This window comes from Lissotriton helveticus, chromosome 10, assembly GCF_964261635.1.
Source record: "Lissotriton helveticus chromosome 10, aLisHel1.1, whole genome shotgun sequence".
Lineage (NCBI taxonomy): Eukaryota > Metazoa > Chordata > Amphibia > Caudata > Salamandridae > Lissotriton > Lissotriton helveticus.
Window position 1 is genome coordinate 687,499,546 of NC_136071.1, and position 24,355 is coordinate 687,523,900.

At 44.3% G+C, this 24,355-nt stretch overlaps 1 protein-coding gene across 3 annotated transcripts in view; it reads left to right on the forward strand.

Moving 5' to 3' along the window:
• The window catches only part of ACTR3B (actin related protein 3B), a 584,122-nt gene that overhangs the window by 285,185 nt on the left and 274,582 nt on the right, over window positions 1–24,355 (forward strand). For all 3 annotated transcript variants that reach the window (XM_078663241.1, XM_078663242.1, XM_078663243.1), the window contains 2 exons: window positions 1,774–1,869; window positions 6,741–6,848. In XM_078663241.1, coding sequence (XP_078519367.1) covers window positions 1,774–1,869; window positions 6,741–6,848 — 204 coding nt within the window. The remainder of the gene's footprint in view (window positions 1–1,773; window positions 1,870–6,740; window positions 6,849–24,355) is intronic.

Sequence of the window (24,355 nt, forward strand, 5' to 3'; positions counted from 1 at the left end):
GTTTCTGGCAGAAAGGAGAAATATTCTCTGCTAATAAAACCTTTCCAATGAAATATGTACCCTGGCGGCGCATATAAAAAAATATAACTTCAGATTTCAAGGATGTTATAGGAGTAGTCATTTTCTCTGCAATTATCTGTCATTAAAATTCTATGAAATGTAAGTCTGGCCCAGTTACAGCACTGCCTCCCACTCTTTACTGCTGAGTTTGGAGTCAAGTTGATTGCTTTTGGCTTGAATACTTAGAGACTCCATGACATATCTTGTTTTGAAATTGCTGTAAGTGTTGAAGTTTTTAAAGATGAATATTGCAAGCATTTTGGGCTGGAATTCAAGCCTAAAACAAAACAAGAACAGTGTTTTGGATGTCATATCTTCGATATTGCAAAATGTTAAACGATGCATTTGATTTTATGTTTTGAAAAATGTGCCCATATCAGTGCTTAATTTGAGCCGATGGGTTCTCGAGCACTTGATTGTCAACATGGACACTTATGACAATCTTCCACATGGTTGTGTTGTTTGCTTGATTTAGAGAAGAGCACAACAAATGTTATTTATTATTCCAATATACATAAAAAATGACTACTACCTGCCACCCAGGCCATTCTTATAGATTTAGGGGTCTGGAATAGTCCGAACTGTGACACTTGTAACCGTGTGATGGTTAGTAGTTGTGTTGGTGCTATCATTCGCAGCGCTGGCAGGGGCAATGTGTGGTGCAAGTAGCAGTGGCCTCCTGACCAAGGCTCTGGCACTTATTTTTTATTTTATTTATTTTTTTGCACATTATGCACATAAAATCTGTAATGGCCATTCATCAACTCACACTATCCTTACTCTGTGTTGGGTAGTGTCTCTCACTCTCTTTCTCTCTCTCTCTCTCTCTCTCTCTCTCTCTCTCTCTCTCTCTCTCTCTCTCTCTCTCTATCTATCTCTGTCTCTCTCTCTCTCTCTCTCTCTCTCTCTCTCTCTCTATCTCTCTACCTCTCTCAATCTTTCTCCCTATCTCTTTCTCTTTCTCTCTCGCTATCATTCTCTCTTGCTCCCTTCTATCTATCTCTCTCTTTCTATCCATTTCTATCTATCTCTATCTATCGCTCTGTCTCTCTATCTGTCTCTGTCTATCTCTATCTACTGTCTCTGTCTGTCTCTGTCTTTATCTGTCTCTGTACGCCTCTGTCTGTATCTGTCTGTCTCTGTCTTTGTCTCCATCTATCTCTACAGCAACAAAGAAGTAAAGAAGTTTTATGCTTAAAACAATTGTCCTATTTGCCGGTGGAAATCCAATTTTACTCTGCTCATAACCTAGTTATCCCTCAATTATGTAGAGGGGTACGCAAGTGCCGCTGGTTGTGCTGCTATCCACGCCATTGGAATGCTCAACAGAAGTCTACTAGAATCTTAATGGTGAATAGTAGAGACACAGAGATTCAGAGTTCGTTTCGTTGTCACAACATTTCTCCATTGTAGTCTGTTTTCTATTCATGAGATACACACGCATTAAAACGGTTAGCACCTAGAATAATAAGGTTGTATTTTTTTGTACTTACGTAAGTTGTGTTACTAAAGGTTGTTTGGACTACAAAAAATTATTCTGGTTAGAATGATTACAAGATGCTAACTTATTGCTATAACAGTTTGAATGACATATAATACAAGTCTACCATTGATTAATGCCCAAGACCCTTGCTTGTTATAGCAACGTACATGTCATTTGTAGAACCAGTTGTGAGTGTTTGTGATAACATGAGACTGTATTTCTCTCTGCAGACCGAGCCTCCATTGAATACTCCTGAAAACAGGGAGTACCTTGCAGAAATTATGTTTGAATCATTCAACATACCAGGGCTTTACATTGCAGTACAGGTAAATAAATAAAGTCCAGATACAGGATATAATGTAGCCATATATGGTATGAGTGTTATAATGTAAAGTATACTTGATAGATAATTCGCCTGATTACAGTAAGTAGCATATTCACTTGACCAAACAATGTCGATGTCCAGCCAAAATGTACGATTATTACCGACAACCAGATTTCCTTTATAGTACATTGGGGGGCAATTTTGCCTTTGTACCTTCTGCATCAAATGTCTGAAGCCGGGGTGGTGAACAGTGCCTTTATATGGCCCACTGGTAGTGTTTGATTTGAGCCGGTGATTTCCAGTGTTCGGCACCGGCACTTAATTGCCAGAACCTGCACTTATGGCTGCTGCCACATGGTGGAGCTGTTTGGTTCACTTAAAAATGAGCAGAGAAACAGTTGTTTGTTTATTTAATATACATTAAAAAACAACTGATACCTACCACCCAAGTCATTATTAAAGCTTTGGCGGCCTCAAACAGTCTGAATTGTTACACTTCAGGGTGATGGTTAGTAGTTGTGTAAGTACAGAGGCAATGGGTGGTGCAAACTGCAGTGGCCTCCTGATGAGAGCCCGGCACTTATTGTTTTTTTTACAAATTAAGCACTGCCCACTTGGCATGTTGTATTAGGAGTGGGAATTCCTTCTCACCAAGACCCACGTCTGCAAAAGAAGACTATTTTGTAATGGAAAGTGATGTGCACTATGATAGCATTGTTGCCTTTGTGTCTATTGTCCCTGTAGCCAGAGCAGCCTACGTTGATTTGACATTGGTGGACGATTATGACAGGGATCCAAACCTCATATACTTGGGGGATGGCTGCATGCGAATAGCTGAGAAGTGCTCACTCTATGTCAGTTAGGAGTGAAGTCTCAAAGCGGTGGAATTTTTCTTTTCCTCTGGGCCAAATCAAATTTTCAAAAAAAGATGATATGCAAGTGTGTTTGGAAAGATGATCCATCGCACTGGCAGGCCGGCATGGCTTGAATAGAATAAATGCCCCTGAAATGGCCCATCATAATCGGAATGTGATTTAGTCAGAACTTTACTAGAATAAATCGATGTTGTGGATTTGACACAAATGTTAAGTATGAATTTACATTGAAAGTAATTGTAGGGACCATCAGATATAATTTTAGGGAAACAACCATTACAACGCAGTCATTACAACGCACTACCTTTACAACACAGTCATTACAACGCAACATCCTTTACATTGCATGCCATTACAATGCAGCCATTACAACGCATGTCACTACAACCCATGCAATTACAACGCATGCCACTACAACTAATGCCAATACATGCATTATAAGGTAAGTAATGGGAAATAGTTATTTTTACCTCTACACTATCCAACACTTACCCTACTGTTGTACTCACTGGAGTGGGAATAGTAATTTTTACCCCTGAACTATCCATCACTTACCCTACTGTTGCACTCACTGGAGTGGGAATAGTCATTTGTTCCCCTACACTATCCAAAACTTACCCTACTGTTGCACTCACTGGAGTGGGAAAAGTAATTTTTACCCCTACACTAACTAACACTTACACTACTGTTGCCATAAAGTGTTATGCGTTGTAATGGTATATGTTGTAATGGTATGCGTTTTAATGGAATGCATTGTAAGTATAATTTCTAAAAATGAGCTGTGATGGCATGCGTTGTAAAATCATGCTCTTGTAATGGATGTTGCAATGTAAACACTGCATTGTAAAGGTATGCGTTGTAAAAGTTTGCGTTGTAACTTGTCCTATTCATAATTTTACCACAGGTTTGTTACAATTATTTTCCATTCTCTTTCTCTCTCTGTCTCTTTCTCTCTCTCTCTTTCTTAAAAATAACCTTCTTATTCTCACTTTAGAGATTGTTAAGCAGTTAGCCAGGTTGTCAAACAGAACCTGCAAACCGATAGACCTCAGAGTATTTTTTACATATTGTAGCCATGTAAACTTGTGCACATCATCAAGGTTTAAGCAATCGCTCGTAATGCGCTGGACCAGGTTTACAGTCTTCCTTCTCCACACTGAGTGCCACATTAATATTAGGGCTAAGTACAGAAAATCTGTTATATATGGTACATCCAACTCAGTATGACAATTAAAGTTTGAGCAGCTTCCGGGGAGGGCTACCTACCAGCTTCTTGAGGAAAATATTCTCAATACGTTGGAGACCAACTACATCCGCCATATCCCACACACCTTCCCCATATGTGGCTACAGAGATGGCTTTGGCCATGTAGATCTTTTTTATTGCCTTGAGCGGTTTGGATCCAAGCTTTTTAATGAAGAAAAATAAGACCACAATGCTTTGTTTTGCCAATAGAAGACCTCTATTGGCTACCCTGTGATCCCATGTGTGCATTCTGTCAAACAAGACCCCTAGATAGGAAAAGGTTTCCGTCAATTCCAATTTGCAGCTATCTATATGCAAAAATGAGAGTTTCTTCAGCCACTGCCCTGTTACTAATATAAAGGATTTTTCTTCATTAACCTGAAGGTCAAGGTTTTTCATAAATTTTGCATACTCCTCTATGAGTTTCTGCAGTGCCAACTTGGTCTGGGCTATTCACACTGTATCATCTGCTTAGAGGAGTATTGGGACATGTGCTGAGTCCATCTGGGGAACGTCTAAAGTGGATCCTAATAGGGCTGCTTCCACACCATTTGTGTAAATTGAGAACAGGAAGGGCACAAGAACGCACCCTAGCCTAACTCCACTTTTAATGTGAAACTGTCTTGTACATTCCCCGTGATTTCCATACTGGACGCAAGCTCAAGCTTGAGAGTGCAGTTGTTGGATGAAAGTTATTATTGTTTCTTCTACACCCATCTCTTATGTAACTCTCCACAGCTGGGAATGGGAGTGTCAGTCAAAGGCTGCTGAGAAATCTATAAAAGCTGTATAGACTTTGCCTTTTTTGATCACCGTGTTTTTTTCTATTATCAAGCTCAAATTTAGGCATTCTTATTCCTCTCCTTGTCCACTCCTAATCTATTCAATGATAAACAACCCCTCAATTTAGCTGTCCCCTCTAAAAAGGGATATAGGTCTGTAGTTTTTGGGCAACAACTTAATCCCTTTTTTGTAAATGGGGATTATCATTGTAGTTTTCCACGAGTCTGGCGGCCCCACCCAAAAATAGATTTAAAACACTGGTCAATAATGATACACAAACATTTGAATTTTCAAAAAAGAAATCTATGGATGCTCCATCTGGACTGGGGGCCTTATCAGAACTGCACTGCACTAGCCCTTGTCTTACCTCAGCCATTTCAAAGGTAATATTACCTTTTAGCTCTAACGTTCTATCAATCAATGGAGGATCCCTAGCCTCAGGTGGCAATCCGAATATGTTACAGAAGTGGGCCACCCATGTGTCTTCATCCACATGGGTGTCTAAGTTAGGATCTGTACCATCTTTCAGGAGTGGGGTATTAATTACAGACCAGAATTCCCTAGAGTTTTTTAGATTGCTGCCTGACGCAGGTTATCCATGCCTCCTCCTTTAGAGTTTTAGGTTTAGTCTTCCGTGCTTCTTTATATTGATATCGTGAGTTCCTAACTAGGTCCTTATCTCTAGGGTCGGTCCTAAGGGCTGAATGTACATTTTTTAATGTATTCGTGCATGCCGCATCAAACCAGCTGATTGTTGAGGTAGTATCGGGAGACACTGACCAGGTCAACTTAGTGCTTCTTACTTCGCCCAGTAAAATCTCACATGCTTTCACTGCACTACTTGCATCTGTATGAGGGTCTAGACAGCACATTACCTCCTTCTGTTTATTGGCTATAATTAGGCAGATAGGTTCCTTCCTTCTTATTGATCTTACCCCATTTGAGGACAATTCCATTCTTCCTCGCAATGTACGGTATTAATACTCTGGTCATCAAGGGTTTGTGTCTCCTTCCCAGTTGAAGCTGGCAAGATAAGGCTGTCTAATCACTAAAGTCTGTTTTTTCAATATTAGTACAGTGGCCATAATCTTGTTCTACCTCATTCAGAATTGACAGTCTCTCTAGGTGTTTGCCATCAATTGAAACTCAAATCCACTAATTTACCTGGGTGTGTGTTTCATCCTCGTTTCGAAGTATAGCCCACATATTTTAATTCTCCACAGATTAAATATTTCCCTTTTTTTAGCTCTGTAAATGTTTCTTAAAGTCAGCAAGCACATGAAGGTCCATACGATATGGGTGCCAGAGGATGCTGTTCTTTGTCTTTTCCTTAGTAAGCAACCACAGTGACTTGCATGTGTGTGAGGCAAATATCTTTAAGGTTATGCTGACAGCCACTTTCAATATTATATTCAATCCAAGTAATGTGCCATAATTCTGAAATATGTTAGAATTTTCGTTTAGTGTGTCAGTAGTTCTTCCCACATTTTATTCAAATGGCTCAATTTAGTTAAAATGATTTACCCACGTAAAGACCACGTTCCTTAAATATTTGAAGAGGTTGTACTACTGAATATCGAACATAGACATATTGTGATATAGGAATATTGTGGACAAATGCTAAATGTCCAAAATATCAAAAGTTAAGTAAGTATAGAGGTAGAATATATTCACTATTACTAAATCCACATCCTCGCACCTTGAAGATATGTATTTTGTCAAGGTTCATGTATGTGGAGTAAGGGTTAGGAAATATTTCCACACCACTACCTTCTGTCTTCAATATTCGGGGAACACAACATCTGATGGGATTCACAGTGCGGTGACATACCACCTGAAATCACGTGTGTTTGTGCTGTGTTAGCCCTGTTTGTCTCTGAGACAAAACAAGGTCATGCAGCACATGAATATATATATCGTATTATTACTGGCAAATGTAAAACATCACATTTTGCCTTTGTCTCCTTAGGCTGTTTTGGCTTTAGCAGCATCTTGGACTTCCCGGCAAGTTGGCCAACGCACATTAACAGGCGTGGTGATTGATAGCGGTGATGGTGTTACTCATGTAATTCCGGTGGTATGTATATATTTCAGCATGTTAGTTATTTTCCAACGAGAGTGGTAACAAATAACTAGTTATGTGCTTAGATTATAACAAACGTTTTGCAATTGCCGGATTCAACAAGAAACAACCAATTTGCTTCCTGTAAGTATAATAATAAGTCTTACTTCACAAGACCGTTAGGTTGGTGGCCCATCAGTGGCATACACGAGACAGCTTTTATTTAATTTTTAAATAAAAAAATAAATGTACATGAACCGAAGTCCTCTGATGTCCTCCGTTGCGGACCTCTTTTCAACAGGCCCTCTTCTCAACCGGATGCTGCAGTGCGGGCATCAATCCTGGTGCTGCTCTCATGCTGTTAGAACAGCACCCTAGTTGGAGGGAGCAGATTCAGTCGCCGCTCCCAAGGAGACTGGAGCCCTGCACTTACTCTGACCTCCAGGTTAGAGGTTTCAAAGTCCGCATGTCTGGCTGGCCGTTGCAGGAAGGCCAGACAAAAGGGCATGCGCACTTTTGAAAGTGCAATCACAGCCCACCCTCCACCCTACTACTGTCATTCAACAGCGGCCCGCCCCCGTCCTGCCGCTTGGTTCAGGACCAGAGGATGAAAAATAAAATGGTAAAGTAATACCATTTTATTTTTCAGCTTTTAGGTGTAACATAAGTGGGGCGATGCTCCTCCACTCCAATGGAGGAACCGCCCCTAAGAGAGCTGCAGGGACACCACAGATTTCTTTACTTTCACCTGGAGATTTCGGAAGCTGAAAACAGATAATTTTCAGGGTGAAAGTATGGGGAAATAAGAGGAATTATCGGTGAATGAGAAATTCCTCATTCTTAATGGACCCTCAAGGTCTAACTTATAATTGGCCGGATTTCCTCACCCCTTGAGTTATTGGCTCCCCTGGCATTGAGAACTCCATGGAACGGGTAAATGGAGACCATTCATAAAGAGGGCCACACTGGAAGCTGAACCAGAGATGGACCTTAAAGAGACACTGACAAGAATAAATACAAATGCCGAGATTAACTTATTTTAAATTCAACATAGCTCAATATATTAAAATTTACTGCGTTGCATTACACAAGAGGGAAATTACAGTACAATATTTCCAAAAATGTGCCTGCTGTTGGAGTTGTCCCCTGCGCATGTGCTCAAAAAAGGCTACCTTGCGCGACGCATATCCTTGCACCTTGGTGCAGAAGAAAGTGTTTGCTGTACAGAATAGGATTTGTACTGGAGGTACACCCTTCCAGTACAAATTCCTTTTTATTTTTTTTATTTTTTATTCATACCCAGAGAAGACCATTTACAGAAATAAATATCATCAGATCGGCTCTTAAAAGCAGTTAATTAGAATACATTAAAATGGATATCACTTAATCAATACATACGGTAGTTAAATAGAGTACACAAAAATAAACATCAGCATTTCAGAACATAAACCATCAAAATACAATACCCTCAGAAATGTCGCCTAAACAGTTCATAAAGCAGTTGATACAATCTACAGCAATTTAAGAAAAAAACAACTGAATCATCCTATATTACCAAATCCAAATTTTCGAAGCTAGCTAGGATTAAAAAAAAAAGTTTTAACAGGATTTCGTGAGTTAAAACCCCAAACAAAATAATTGTGCTGTCTTGCAAATCATTCATTATTTTATACAATTAAGACTACATTGCCACCAGGCTAAAATATGGATGCATTTCCGCCATAAATCAAGTGTATAGGACACCCTATTCCTATCCCCTTACTCCTCTGCTCCATTCAGAAATAAGTGCCCATATTTTTAGCCCCTGTATTCTGGCTTGTCTGCCCCTACATGAATACAAAGCTGTCTCTTGTTTTCATACTCCAAGAAGCCTGGCTAACCACATCTGAAAAGTCAGAAGGCTCTATATCTTTCCATCTGGCAGCTAACTGTCCCCTAAAATAAGCGAGAGGCAAGATGGCGGTCGTCTGAGACCGTAACAGGGCACAGATGCAGAGAGCCAGTACCACAATTAATGCTATGATACAAGAAGGTGATATGCAGCAATGATATCTTAGAGTCAAAGTGAAACGCTACAGGACCCCTCAAGAGTATACGGACGCTATTTGCACTTAGTTGGAACGATTATCGGTCTAGCATTGCTGAGGTACTTTAAGAAGGCTTTTTCAACAGTACCTGAGTGTCACGCTGGTGGGCCGCTTCTGCTGACTGCGGCAGCAGTGGATTCTGTCGAGACCGGCGGGATGGACTCGAAGTCAGCGACAGCGATAGCCAAGGCAAGGGCAGTGTGTCTGTTAAAAATAGCAATGTGTATGTACATAAGCGGCGTTCATTTGTGTTCATAGTACCCCTTGGTGTAAACAGAAGGGATATCGCTAAAACTCTGACTGTGTTGTCCCACTAGAATAGACACACGTACACGACAGCCATTTTAGGTACCATGGTCTCCCTGTTCACGATCGCTCATCAGCGCACTTCCCTGACCCTGCAAGCATTCCCCCATGCACCCTGGCTGCCCCCGCTCTCTCATGCGCGAGTCATGAGCCCTCCCCTCCCGCATGACTCTGTCCCTAAGAATCGCACCCCGCGCCTGACCAACACCTCCTGTCCCTCCATGAATACCCCTCCTTTGATGACCTCTTCCTCTGAGCCTGAATGTCTGCACAGACCGCTGGTCATCCCTTAGCCCGAGGATACAGTTTATTGCCCACCACTGTATGCACTCGTCTCTCTTGAAAGAAGCCACTATTGATCATGACCGCCCCACCCCCCTGAGATTCGATCAGGCACACACATTCCAATGGAATCAGCAGAACACTCAGCCGCATGACAGCCCCCTCCTATTGCATGGAGGATAAGGGCCCTACTGTAGCCACGTGTTGGAATACCTCCATACTATACAAAGTGTTGATTGTAATAAAGGATGCCTGTGTGCCACCAACCTGTGTATAAAAGACGAAGCCTCAAAGAAACTTGTTAGAGCACCTCCCGAAGACACTATGCGAGTGTCCCAAAGGACAGGCTCTCCTCATGAGTAATAAACCCTGTTCTTGTTTTCCTACTTCCAGTGCCCGTCTCTTTTATTTGGTAATTATTCAAGATGAGAACGAAGAGTCGCCCTGCACCAGCAGCCTGGGCATCGGGTGCGATATGGGCTGACTTTTCCACAATTGGCGTCCCAACGCGGGGCCCATCAGCGACATAGGGTCCGGTAAGAGAGGTCCAGACGATGGGGTGAACATCTAAATGATTGGAGTATACCTGCCTTGAGAGGGCCCTCGTCCGGCTGCCGATTGAATGAACTTCACCGATTCCGAACGGACCTCTCTCAAAGTGACCTATTGTCCTGACTGGAATCCCACAGGAATGCTGCGGTAAAAACATGGAGAAAGAGAACGATCGGGCGCTGGAAAAAGGAAGGCGAAGAACTGCCCACATGGTCCGGTCCGGGTAAGGTCGTGACACACGACAAATTGCGAAATTGATTGATTGATTGATTGTTTGAAAATACTAGTATTTCCTATTGATTGCTTCTGGGAGATTCCCTATTTGCAAACAAACACAGAATCGCCATACTCTGTTTAGTCTTTGCAGATAGTGAAGGGTAGGCAACGCAAAACTTTAACACGTCGTGCCTATTTTTTTCCTCTCCATTGATTGATTGATTGAATCGAGCATTGAATTGTTCGAAGTTGGTTCTCTTAGGAATCTTCTCTGCCTGCAAACGGGGAAGAATAGGAATATTCTCTCTCCCTTTGCAGAGAGTGAAGGGTAGGTAACGCAAACCTTTAACACGTCGTACCTATTTCGTTCCTCATTGATTGATTGTTTGCCCGAACATTGACTGTTTGGGAATTGGTTCTTTTGGAGGTATTCTCTATTTTGCAAACAAGCACAGAAGTCGCCATACTCTAGTCTTTGCAAGTAGTGAAGGGTAGGTAATGCGGACCTTTGTCCCCCGTGGTAATCTGTCATGCCTATCTACTCCCCACTGGTTGATACGCCAGTTTCACCCGGACCATTTACTAGAGGAAGATCATCTGGCCCGACCAGAGAGCACCCCTAGTGAAAAGGACATATGAGATAATAAAGTGATCACTGTATCCTGTTAACAGAAACTTTAGCATGAAACGACCTGGAAAGAGAGGAATAGGAAAACGAAACCAGTAGGCCACTGATGAACATGAACTTTTATTTAAAATAACGAACAAAGAAACGATAACTATACGTAATAACAGAATCTATTAATGTCCTAGAAACAGGAAACGTTAGAAACAAGAACGGTAAACTGTAGAAAATGCAGGTCAGCAGAACATCCCCCCCCAACTCTGGAAACTTCCAAAGTGGAGCAAGGGTTGTGGCTACGCCCAGCCGGAAGCAACCCATATAAGGCGGGTCCTGCCGCCAACAGTCGGCCAGGAGATCGTAAACGTAGGGTGTAGCCGGAGGAGAGGCCGAGGCCAAGGCCATCGGGACCCGGCCAGGGGATTGCCTTGACAACGCTGAAGAGTTGCAGGGGGGGGAATGTCTATGTCCTCGACCCTCCCCTCTCTCTCCCAGTCCGGCCGCAGTGGCACTTGAGAGTTGCAGGTAGTCCCGCCACATTCTCCCGGTCCGGCCACCAACGGCCGGGGGTGGGCTGGGGCCGACGGGGTCCGGCTGCAGCTGATGAGCCAAGGAACCCGTTCATGGGGCCAAAATAAGGGGCGTCCGGCCGACATCCACCGGAAGCCCGGCACAAAGACGGACGGGACATTTTTCTTTTCTCCTCCGTAATGGCAGCAGCAACACGCCAGGCGCTACTTCTTTCTTTTATAATGGCTGCGACAACTCTGGGGGGGATGTCTTGCACACGCCACCGACCCCCCCTCGTCCTCATCGCCTGGTCCGGCCATAACAAATGTCAAGCGAAGGGCCGTGGGGTGCACTGGGAGGGAGAGACGGTGCGAACAGGCCTCTCCCGCCTCCCCAGGTGGAGGCTTCCCAGCTGCACCCTCAGCGCTCCAGGCGCCCGGAAAAGGGTTCTTCCACTGTGGCGATGCTGCAACGCCTCGCCCGGCAGAGTGGAGCCCGTCCGCTCATTTGACCCCGCGATCGCCGGTAGCTGCCGAACTTTCAAAATGGCGATCGACCAGGCAAGAGCGGGCCCAGCATGAAGGAATGGTCCGGTCTGTTGTTGACTCCACCACCATAGTTCTCCACAACCTTGAAGATTCTAGAGGAGCCACGGGAGTCCCCGACTCCCGCAAATACCCCCGATGGGGAGTGACTGCCATGATTGCCCACGGAACGATGGAAATGTAGCCGCAGGACGTCGGCGCCTCCATGCTGGCGCCAGCCTCAGTTTGAATGACTAGAATCCTGCAGACCACAGTCGGATCAGTTCCGGTGAAAGCATAGTATGACCCGGTAGGAACATTGTTGCACCCCCCCTTTTTGACTGACGGTTCAAACCACCGATCCTTTCTTTTGCCCTTTAATGGAACTTTTGGACTGCCAAGAGAAGCTCTGAACCAACCACGAGTTAATAGACATTTAGACTATGCCTGGTTCTGCCTGACTGCACCCAAAATGGCGCCTATGCAAACGAAACTTTCAACTCCTTGTTGTACCCCGATTATTCAGCCCTGGTGTCATGAGATATGTATGAAGGGTTTCTTTTAACCACATGAATTGATATAGGATGTGTACTGATTACATGTTCGGACAATTAATGGATTCAGGATGTGTACTGCCAGTTCGGGAATGAATTGATATGGGATGGGTACTGGTTATAGGTTCGGACAATGAATTGATATTGGATGGGTACTGATTATGTGTTCAGACGGTAAATTGACATCAGATGGGTATTGATTGAACATTCGGACAATGAATTGTTGTTTAAAGTTTTGCACATCGTGATTATTGAAAGTTGGAAGCCCAACACTTATGACACTCACTCACACTGAAGTCTCGACATGATTTTATTGCGCTTTTTCGCACTTTATTTATGAAATAAACGACCACCGACTCCATCAAGTTTTCACGAATAAAAGTATCCCCACATCTGCAGCTCCAGCATGCTCCGTGGCCGGTCCACGGGGTTGTAGGCCCGTATTTATGCACCGACATTCTTATTAAAGATTTTTTGAGAAAGCAACTATAAGTTGTCCGTGTAAATTGATAAAGTCTTGAATGAATAATGCCTATTTTTTCGATATAACTGAAATATAGGTGAAATGACTAAGCTCGATTAGATAAAGGGTTGAAAGGGTATAGCACGTAGAAATATTGCAAATATGAAGGGTCGAATTTTAGTTGTGTATTTTTCCTTTTTATACAGCCAAAAGCAACCGCTGAAGATCCAGGTATTTAGCCCATACTTTATATGCTACCTGTATAAGAAAAATCACACTAACGGTCCACCTGGGCTTAAACGCCCCAGTTGGCAGTGACTGCATCCTGTGGAAATAGGCCGAGTACGCAGTAAGTAAAAGCCTTTCTGGGTTTATGCGCGCGAGTGCGTATCAATGTAGCCTGCTCTCCCCTCCCTTCTTTTCCCTCTCTCTGCAGGACACCTCGGAATGCCGACGAAAATAGTGGTCCAACAGACGAAGAGACGGGAAAAGGGGTATGATTATAGTACCTAACAGCGACAACACCCCGAATAAAGCAAAAAGAATAATGTACACACATGATTAAGCATTCTTACGTTTAACTAAGTAGGAAAAGGTTTAGGGTATTTCGAGATAGGGGTTACACAAGTATCCTCCGCCGAGAGGACTAGGGATATTGCCAATATTTGAAAACCTACTACCTCCTTTTCCGCATCCTCATAAGCATATAACTAAAAGCTGCCCCATTGCTCTCCAATTGGCACCAACTGTTGTCTCAGCCTGGAAACGCACTTGCTAAAGTGACTCAAAAAAACCTCTGTGAGCATTAGCCCGACCAGGTTAGTTCATGACCAGTTGCCAAAGACGTAAGTGTGTACAATCAAAGCCACCAGTAAGAGGCAGCCAACGAATAAAAAGATAAGAAAAAGGTAAAAAGAGCGTAGGATGATAAAGATGCTCAGCATACAGAAAGGATAATTGTGGCCAATAACTGTTTTATGTTTTGTCTTGGATCTTTTTTGTGTATAATACATGTACTGTCTTCCCCGTCTGAGTTTGTGTGTACGTGATGCATGAATCTACGTCATCCCTCTGTCTGTGTTTCCGTGTTACTTAACCCCTGTTGTCCTGTGTTGCGCGCGCACTGAACGGTCCATTATCGTACACGCCTCTCTTTCTCTCCCCATGTCATACGTTTACCGAATGGACCATTTAGGGTGCGGTCTCTCTTTCTCTCTCACTCTCTCTTTCTCTCTCTCTCTCTCTCTCTCTCTCTTTTTCTCTTTCCAAAAACCCCGCTTCCTCTTTTCAAGTATAAAGACGTTGTGCCCCTCCGGCACAAAACATTATTGGGTTTTCTCGAACGCAAAGGTGTTCAGCAAAATTGACCAAAACCAAAGCGATTGTGACTTGCCATATTACTACCTCTCCTTTCTGCAAACGATAGAACCCGAGTTGGTAATGAAGGAAAGGACAGGTAAGACGACGGATGTCCCCTAATCTGGCTTTTTATAAGGGAACTATAACGTCAATGGCCTTCTGTTTCTCAGTTCGTTAGAAAATGCGATCCCCAAATGCCCCGATTGCCCCACCCCCTTGCACCTAAGTGCGGATGTCCAGAGTACCCCACTTCTCCCGATCGACCCCGGCTCCCTGTCCAAAGCACCCACGCGCCCCCGATCAACCCTCGCCTCATGTCAAGCTACCCACGAAACGTAACTAATGACCTTGGTTAACGGTCATTCCCCAGGAAAGCCATGTTTTACATCTGCCCCTTCCCCCTTCTTCATGACGATAACGCCCCTGCTTGCAAGAGTTAGCCGACCCCGAAGGGGGATGTAAGATTGTCGATACTTGGGTTAAAGGGAAGGACGAGTCTCTACATAAGGACTCGATGTTTAATATAACATAATACATTGTGTACAAAAGTTCAATTTCTCTTATCATATGTCACGAATGAACGCCAAACAAGTCTATGAATTCAATATGCAATACCCTTCTCCAGACTCCATAAGTGACGACCTTTGACTGTGACCGATGAACCTATCCCCCACCTACTCAGGCATGGGGATGGATTGAGATGTAAATCTATTCTCTCGACCAGTTTTTCTAAAACTTGTTTTTCACCCATTCAAAGATACAATCACCAAAGGAGAGGAGCTGGACGTGACGCACAGCCTGGCCACAGATCATGGAGCACGTGTGACGACCAAAGGTGGAGCCGCAGAGCAACGAGACGCGGGACGAGGCACAACTTTCAAGTTCAGCTGATGAAGAAATATGGGGCTGCCTTGAAGCCCTCGACTTGCTGACCCACTCGTGCCTGAAGTCCCCGTCCCTTTTTGAGTCCGACTGATGGGCCTGCCTGCTCATTGTCCTTTGCTCCCTTGGTCCCTTGGTGTGTTTGAAGATCTGGCCCCACTCCGCCCTCTCCTCCCTCGATTATTCAACAAACTCTTTCGTATAAAATTTGACTATGGACTGGGATTTTGTCACGGAAAAAGAAAAACACGCAGGTGCCCAGCATAAGGCACCCCTAAGAGAATGAGTTAGGAAACAGGACTGTGATCTAACAGCAGAGGACTGATCGCACCCTGCAACGTGTAAGGACGAATCCGAGCTGGACCTATAGCTCCACCGCCAGTGCTCAGCAGCGCCAACAAAAAGAAGACGGACTCTGTTAAAAGACATTGCGACAAAGACCCTCCCCCTTTCCAGAACTTTCTATTCGCCCCTTGACTAAATTACTTGTATCGAATTGAATACCTCCCTCAACCATTTTGTTTTGCCTTTTAAGAAATGTTTCATCGGTCACTCATGTGGTTAGTTTTCCAAAAATCCCCTATAGTACTGACAAGCCGGAAGGTATCAGAGCGTTCTTTCTGTATATGATGTCACTAGAGAGAAAATGTGAACTTGATTTTTGTGTCGGAACATTTTTCTTGATTCTACACCGACTAAATAATATGCCGATTTCTAGGCTTGTATAAAGAGCCCAACAGATGTAAATTGACATGTATTGTATTCTGCCTATCACATCGACTGTGTAGAAATTGAACGTGCTTATGTAAAAAGCGGCGACTGTTAAAAATAGCAATGTGTATGTACTTTATTTATTTATTTATTTTACACATTTGTAGAGCGCTCTGTTACCCGGAGGTGTCCTGGCGCTGAAAGGATAGGCTGGTGTGAAGGAACGTGCTTATAGAGTAAAGAGCCATGTGTTAAGTCCTCTTCGGAAGACCATCAGGTCCTGAGTTTGTCTGAGCACCAGAGGGAGTTTATTCCAGGCCTCTGCCGCTCCAAGGGAAAAACTCCTACCACCCCAGCGAGCTTTTTTAGTTCTGGGGACTGTAACCAGGGCCAGTTGTCCTGACCTCAGAGTTCTTGCTGGTTTATGCCAGCGGAAAAGAGATTTCAGGTGCCTGGGACCTGTATCGTGGAGGGCCTTGAAAACCATGCATACCGCCTTGAAAGGGATTCTTTTACGGATGGGTAGCCAATGTAATTTTACCAGATCTTGGGATACCGAGGAAAATTTGGGTGTGTCAGTGATTAGGCGGGCGGCTGCATTTTGCAGTAGTTGGAGTTTGTTGAGTACGCTCTGCTGGGCGTTTAGCATCAGACTGTTGCAATAGTCTAGGCGTGAAAGCACTAGACCTGTGACAATGGTTTTCCTATGTTTCTTCTCCAAATATGGTAGAATTTTTCTTATGGTTTTAAGTGTAAAGTGAAGAGAGGAGGAGAGGGCATTCACCTGGGATTTGAAAGTCAGGGTGGAGTCCACCAGAATCCCAAGATTCTTCACTTTATCCACCGGCTCTGGGAGAGGTCCCATTTCGTCTGGCCACCATCTCGGGGACCAGAAGTTATCTTTGGCACCAAAGAGCAGAACCTCGGTCTTTGAGGAGTTTAGCTTAAGGCAGCTTTGAGCCATCCAACGGCCTACTTCAGACATGCAGTTTCTAAATCTGTCTGCGGTGTTTTCAGTGTTGCCGGGAAGAAGGGACACCACAATCTGTGTGTCATCGGCGTATGCCGTGAGTTGAAAGCCGAACGATCGAATTACCGGGGCGAGGGTAGAGACATACACATTGAAAAGGGTTGGGCTTAAGGAGGACCCCTGGGGGACACCACAGGGAAGTACAAAAGGGCGTGATTCGTAGCTGCCCAGTGCCACTGTCTGGGATCTATCAGATAGGAAGGCTTGAAGGATTTTTAGAGCCTTTCCCTGAATTCCACAGGCCCTCAACCGGTCCACCAATAGTTTATGGTGGACCGTATCGAAGGCCGCAGAAAGGTCCAGTAGAATCAGGGCCGCTCTGCCCCCTGCATCCATCACCAGTCTGATATCTTCCATGGATTTAATCAGGGCGGATTCCGTACTGTGCTCCTCTCGAAATCCGTGCTGGGAGGAATCAAGTACATCTGCTGATTTTAAGAAGGAACTAAGTTGTGTGTTCAGATAACCTTCTATTATTTTGGCCGGGAGGGGGAGTCTGGCAATTGGGCGATAATTGTTCATCTCAGTGATGTCTAGATTGTTTTTTTTTAGCAAGGGTAGGATGGAGGCTTGCTTCCATCTTAAGGGGTATTCACCTATCTCCAGCATTTGGTTAAGGAGAGGAGTGAGGCCCCTGGCAATTGCATCTGGTGCCAGTTTCGTTATTGCTGTGGGGCAGGGATCATGAGGGGAGCCTGATTTGATTTTTAGTAGGCGACTCCTCACTTCCTTTTCCGTGATGGGCAGGAAGTATTGAAGCGTAGTTTCAGATCTGGCGGGATCAGAGGTCTCCCTCAGTGAGGGGGACTTCACTAGCTTGTCTAGGGGGAGGAAAATGTTCTCCACCTTCTCACGGAAGAAGGTTGCCAAACTTTCGCAAAGTGTAAGTCTTACTGGAATTTCAATGGGTTTGGGGTTGGCAAGGGAGGCGACCGTAAGGAACAGTTCTTTAGGGGTGTTGGCAGCGTCTTCTATCTGTCTCGTAAGAAAGGCTTTTTTCGCTTGCAGGATTTTATCCTTGTAGTGTCTTTGTTCCGCGTTGAGGGTTTTCTTGTCCGATTCCCTGTAGTTTGAACGCCAGATTTTTTCAAGCTTTTTGCACCTTATTTTGATTTCCCTTATTTGATCTGTGAACCACGGGGCGGCAGGCCTGGCCCGAGTGGAGTGAGTGGTTTTGGGGGGGGCTAATAGTAGGCAAGCCTGGTCCAGCCAGGTAGTATAAGAATTAGCTGCTTCCTCCACGTTGTTGGGAAGAGGGGTCAGTGAATTATTTAAGGCGTTGTCTAGCGAGTCCCCAGTGATGTTTTTCCATTTCCTAACTAGTTTCGGGATGATTCTCTTGTTGCCTGGTTTTTCAGGAGTGGAGAGGGAAATAGCAAAGTGGATTGCTGAATGGTCGGACCAGAAAACTGGTAGGACCAGGGAGACTTTCAGATTAGGCAGATTGGAAAAAATCCCGTCTAGGGTATGTCCTGCTCTGTGGGTGGGATCAGTAACTAGTTGTTGCATATCGATCCCAGCCAGTAGGTCAGTAAGTTCCTGGGTGTCTGAGGATGTCTTGCTTTCCAGGTGGAAATTAAAATCACCCAAGAGAGTGTATCTTTGGGAGCAGACAGCTGCTTCTAGTAGTTTACTTATGGCTGCTAGAAATTTAGTTTTCTCACCTGGGGGCCTATAAATAAGGCAACCCTTGAAGGACTGGTGATTAGAGAGGGTGAAATTGAAAAGCAGGGATTCGTCAAGTTCAGAGGGACCAGGTTGAAAGGAGCCTCTGATATCTTTATGGTAAATGACGGCTAGCCCGCCCCCTCTCCTCTTGTCCCTGTTTTGGGTGTGGCAGATAAAATCTTGGGGGGTGGCTTTAACTATGTCTGGGCCTGATGCAGCATCAGTCCAGGCTTCTGTGATGAAGGGCCCTACTGTAGCCACGTGTTGGAATACCTCCATACTATACAAAGTGTTGATTGTAATAAAGGATGCCTGTGTGCCACCAACCTGTGTATAAAAGACGAAGCCTCAAAGAAACTTGTTAGAGCACCTCCCGAAGACACTATGCGAGTGTCCCAAAGGACAGGCTCTCCTCATGAGTAATAAACCCTGTTCTTGTTTTCCTACTTCCAGTGCCCGTCTCTTTTATTTGGTAATTATTCAAGATGAGAACGAAGAGTCGCCCTGCACCAGCAGCCTGGGCATCGGCTGCGATATGGGCTGACTTTTCCACATGTCTCATGCCCAAGGGACATGCAGTGGCTGGAGAAATGGAGGCCTACGTGGCGGCCGAGGATGTAGTGCCAGCGAGGATGCCCAGGCAGGGATGCCCAGGCCAGCAAACAAAGCCAGTCCAAGAGAAGAAAGGAAGAGGCGGGGTTACAGGGAAGGCGCGCCCGGCCCGCCTTACAGTGGTTGCCCTGCTGAGGGGTCCTGCAGGAAAAGTAGCTCAGGTTCACGGTGAGGCAGGCCACAGTTGCGGCAGCGCGGAGCAAGGCATGGAGGAGAGCCCGATGGTACAATCTATGGACCGGCAGGACTTGGAACTAGCTCCAGGGCAAGGTAGGTCTGGAAATAATCCCCCGCTTCCACTGAGTGTTAACGAGGGAGGGGATGAGCTTGGCATTGTTATACAATTAGAGGAGCTTGATCCCACAGAAGCTAACCCTGGAGGGGCAAATAAGGGAGAGCAGACTACCTCTCTGGGGGATGCTGCAACTCCTCTTCAGGATATTCAGGGAGCCGGTGGATATAGCATGGACAAATTAACAGGCAAAACATATAACGCTCAGACTAAAAAGTTGCAAGGTCGAAAAATGGTAGATAAGGGGGGCTCGGAAAATGTACCTGATAAGGAGCCAGATAAGGAGCTGGATAAAGAGCCTAACGACTATTTTTTTCTGTATCTGATTGGGGGAGTGGTCAGAAGACTCCACGGACGGCAGTACAGATTTGAGCAATAGCGAAACTGATACGGCGGATGGGGGGAAGATAAAAATAATTTTGAGGAAAAAGAAAAGGAAATCAGGAGATAGAGACCTTACATGGGATTACACTCCATCGAATCATCTTACTAGTCTTTCGGCAAGTGGACATACAGTTGTCGATTGATGTGGGTCTAACCCTCCAACTTTAGAAGCTATTTTTCAGGACGTATCAATACATCGCGAGGAGATGCGACAAGATGGGCCGAAAGCTCAGGCAGCATTGCTAAAGGTGCAGGGTGGGGTACGAAATTTGACTAAAACTTGCAGTGTTTTTGGAGTACAATTGACTGATCTTGAGGCAAGGATTGTCACCACAGAGTCTGATCTTGTAACCACCCAGGAACTAACTAAATCCCATGAGGCGCAAATAGCTGACATACAATGGAAGCTGGAAGAACATGAGAATCATCAGCGGCGCAATAATCTACGGGTCCTTGGGGTTCTGGAAGGGGCTGAGGGGGCAGATGCTCGTATGTATGCTGTAGACCTGTTAAAAGATATGCTCCCAAAACTCACTGATTGGAACTAGGCACTTGAGGTGCAACGCGCCCATAGAGTACCTTTTGTCAGCCACAGCTCGTGCAGGGCGTTACACCGGGCGGTGATGTCAGGCAGAGGAGGGGCAGGGTGGGGGGTTGTAAAATGCAGGATATGGACGATGTCAGGTAAGTACCGAAAAAATTAAATTAAACGAATTTCGTTACCCGTGCTGCATCGCCAAATGTGATGCAGCGCACACAACGAAATTCGTTTTTTTGGTTTTTTTCGGTACTTACCTGACATCGTCTATATCCCGCATTTTACAACACCCCACCCTGCCCCTCCTCTGCCTGATGTCACTGCCCGGTGTAACGCCCTGCACGAGCCGTGGCTGCCTTTTGTACAAAAACAACCAGTGAGGGCAGGGGCATTACCACAAGCCATTCTGGTATATGTTGGCAGCTTTTTAGTATGCCAAGCCATTTTTGAATAGGTTAGACCTGAAGCTAGAAGATCCAGGAATGAAGTCTCTTATTTTGTAGATCCAGATTTTTCCACACCACCGTCGAAAGACGGTGGAGGTCACGGCAGTTGATCAAACCGTTTCAAGATAAAAATGCACAAGCTTTTTTGAATACACAGGTGATTTTTCATTTCAGACAGAAGGAGTGGGGGTAAAACTGAAATGGTCAGGAACCCCCCTTCCCCCCCCAAAAAAAAACCCCCAAGATAAACCAAGATAATAGGGAAAAATGTGGGTTTATAAAAAAAATATTTGGGGGGTTTTCTGGGCTATAATAAAAAAAACAGCATACAGAGGGAAATGGATTATGTAATTTAGGGCTTTCAGGTCTGTGCGGCCCATCCAATACACAAAGACCTGTCTGAGTGCCTCTCGGGGGTGAGGTTCGGGGGTAGGGTGTTGGGTGGGGGAGGAGGGGGGAAGAAACACAGAAAAGCATACTCAGAGGAGATAATGAAATATGTATATAATTAAATGGAAATCGAGAAAATCTGATTATTGTTTTGAAGAAGGCAGAAAGAATAACAGGGATACTAGGAACTTGATGAATCAATACAATTACATATGGATGGGAAGGATAACCATTTGCTCTGTGAATGTGGCAGGGTTGAATGACGGAGCAAAGAGGGCAAAATTGGTCGAATTAGTAAGGACAAACTCATTTGATATAATTTGCCTTCAGGAGACCCATATCCTAAGGGGGAATAAAGTTTGGCTGAGTATTCTGGGATATAATCTACTGGCATGTATCCATATCCAAGGAGTGGCCATATTGCCAAAAACATCTTTGGGCCAGGCTAAACGCAAAGTGGCTGATGCTCTAGGGAGGTGGACTGTAGTAAAATTAGCGAAGGGGCTTACTATATGCTCGATTTAATGATCAAATTATGACGACCCCCAGATCTTTGAAGATCTTGAGTTGGAACTCGCGACATGGCCTACTCAGTTAATTGTATGAGGAGATTTTAATATCGATCTTGACCCGCAACAAGGCCAGATGAATTAGGAGGCATACCAGGGGTGAAAGCCCCGAGTATATAGGGCACTAACTTCTCTTAAGAGGAGTCATGGATTGGCTGACATGTGGATTGTTAAAAATATAAATAACTCCAGATATACGTACTACTCGTGTCCGCACAAGAAATATGTCTGATCGACCATTTTTTGAAACAACGGACCTACTTAATTGAACTAGTATTAAGAAATTTCCTAAGGTAATTTCTGATCATAATCCGCTAATTTTGGGGAGGGAAATTCCAAGTTTATTGAAAATGAGGAGTAAATGGCCATTTGATAAGAAATTTCTAGTTAACAATGAGTATGTTGAGCATATTAAAAACTGGACACAAGAATATTTTGATATCGATTCCTTCAAGACTGGCCTTAGTTACACCGCTAGGGCAAGGACAATTGCTTCTGCTAAACACTACCCATCCCTAAGCCCTAAAAACCTTTCCTACTATAAACTCTACTCATCCTTGAACCCTAAAATCCTGTTGCTACTACTAAACTGAACCCATCCATGAACCCTAAAAACCTCTACTGCCACTAAACCCATTCAGAACCCTAAATACCCCTTACACCCATACACTAAACCCATACCTAAACTTTAAAAACTCCCTACTACCCCTGAGCACTACTAGTCTCTTAACCCTGAAAATATTTCTATCCCTAAACACTACCTATCCATGAACACTTACAACTCCTTACTATCACTAAAAATAATCTATCCCTGACCCATAAAATCTCCTTACTATCCATACACACTATTTTTCCGCAAACTTTATTGCGTTTATGATTTATGTATTACATACATATATGTTTCTTGTACACCACTGGTCATCATAGCAGTATTTAGGTTACAACAGTTGTGCTATGCTAGGGTGTTACATATATGTAGAGTTTATTACAGTTGTGCATACATAAAGATTGATAGGTGGGTATGTAATATGTTGCGTGATGGTCGTGGATCAAAATAACATACAAAACAAATCCCGTCCCTCTCCCGCTAGGCTCACCACATTACTATTCATGAGGTTTAAATAGGTTGATATCTAGTGGATGTCTATACCTGGTCTGCTAAGTCTGGGGTCTATGTGTTTCCGTGATCCTGGGCGGGCTCAGAATCACTATGTACTATCTGATTTGTTTGTTGGTAAATAATGTTTTATTAATGCCAAATAGGTATTCTGGCTCTATGAAGAATGGTTAGCTATTCAGCGATCACTCTGAGGTGGTAGGGGGACACCGGGTGGCTTTTATAGTTATTGTGTTGGAAGCTCCATAGCTTTGAAGGTTTCCAACAGTGCGTCCCATTCCATTGAGATTGGTGTTTTTCGCAGACCTTTATATTCCTCCCTATGTATTACTGAGCTTTCCGCCTTACCCCAGCTGACTATTTTCTCATGCCAGTTTAATATGTTAGGGGGTGTGGCTGATTTCCATCTCATAGCTATTGATCGTTTTGCAATGAGTAATTCCAAATCTGAAAATCTCGTCTGTACTTTCTAGTTTTTGGATCGATGTTATAAACCCACTATGTAGCTTTCACCTGTGTTCCAATGTGCGCCCTCAGTCGTTGCATTGGAGACCTATGCCCAAAAGGTAGGGAGGAGTCGACATGCTCACAGCATTCGCATCAGAGTGGCGTCTGCTGATTGGCATCTAGGGCATTTAGTCTGGGTCTCTAGGTATATCTTGCTTATTTGGTGTGGCATAAGGTAAGCTATGTGCACCATCATGTATTGTATACATTTAAATTTGGCATTTCGTGATATTTTTTTAGGGTATTCCAATTGAGAATCCCATTCTTTACCCAGTAGTTCCCTTCCTAAGTCTTGTCCCCATTTCTCCCTCAATTGTGTAAGAGACGTCGCAGCATGCGGGCGGACTCCTCTATAGAGCCATCAAATCAGATGATGACCATTACCCATTAGATATAAGGAATTAATACAGTTGTGTGTAGGGGGCTCCGTGCTGGTGGGGGACCAGTGTTTTCTAATGACTCTAGTAATGTTTCCATGCAGAAGAAACAGGGAACCTGGGAATCCCTGTTCGTGAACAAAGTCCTCGTGGTTTAGCTGCACTTCATCAGCAAACAATGCCCCTATTGTTGTAACCCCCTCCTGTTCCCACATGTGTATGCAATGCTTTCTTAACAACCCTGTAGGGGCGGGGAGACCCAACAGTGGGATATTTGAGGCATAGGGGATGGCTCGTTTTGTGTATTGCAGATCTTTCCTCCAGTATATGTGGGCTATTTTAGTAACAGTGGAGCTGCTGGCGGAGAATGGTATACAACCTTTACCACGCATTTTTTACCACGCAATACCATTACAACGCTGGCATTACAATGCAAACCATTACAACGCATTGCGCTGGGGGGCGCTCTAGGATAGGGAATAAGTTTAATTTTCTATCCAACACCTTCCCTAGTGTCCACGGGG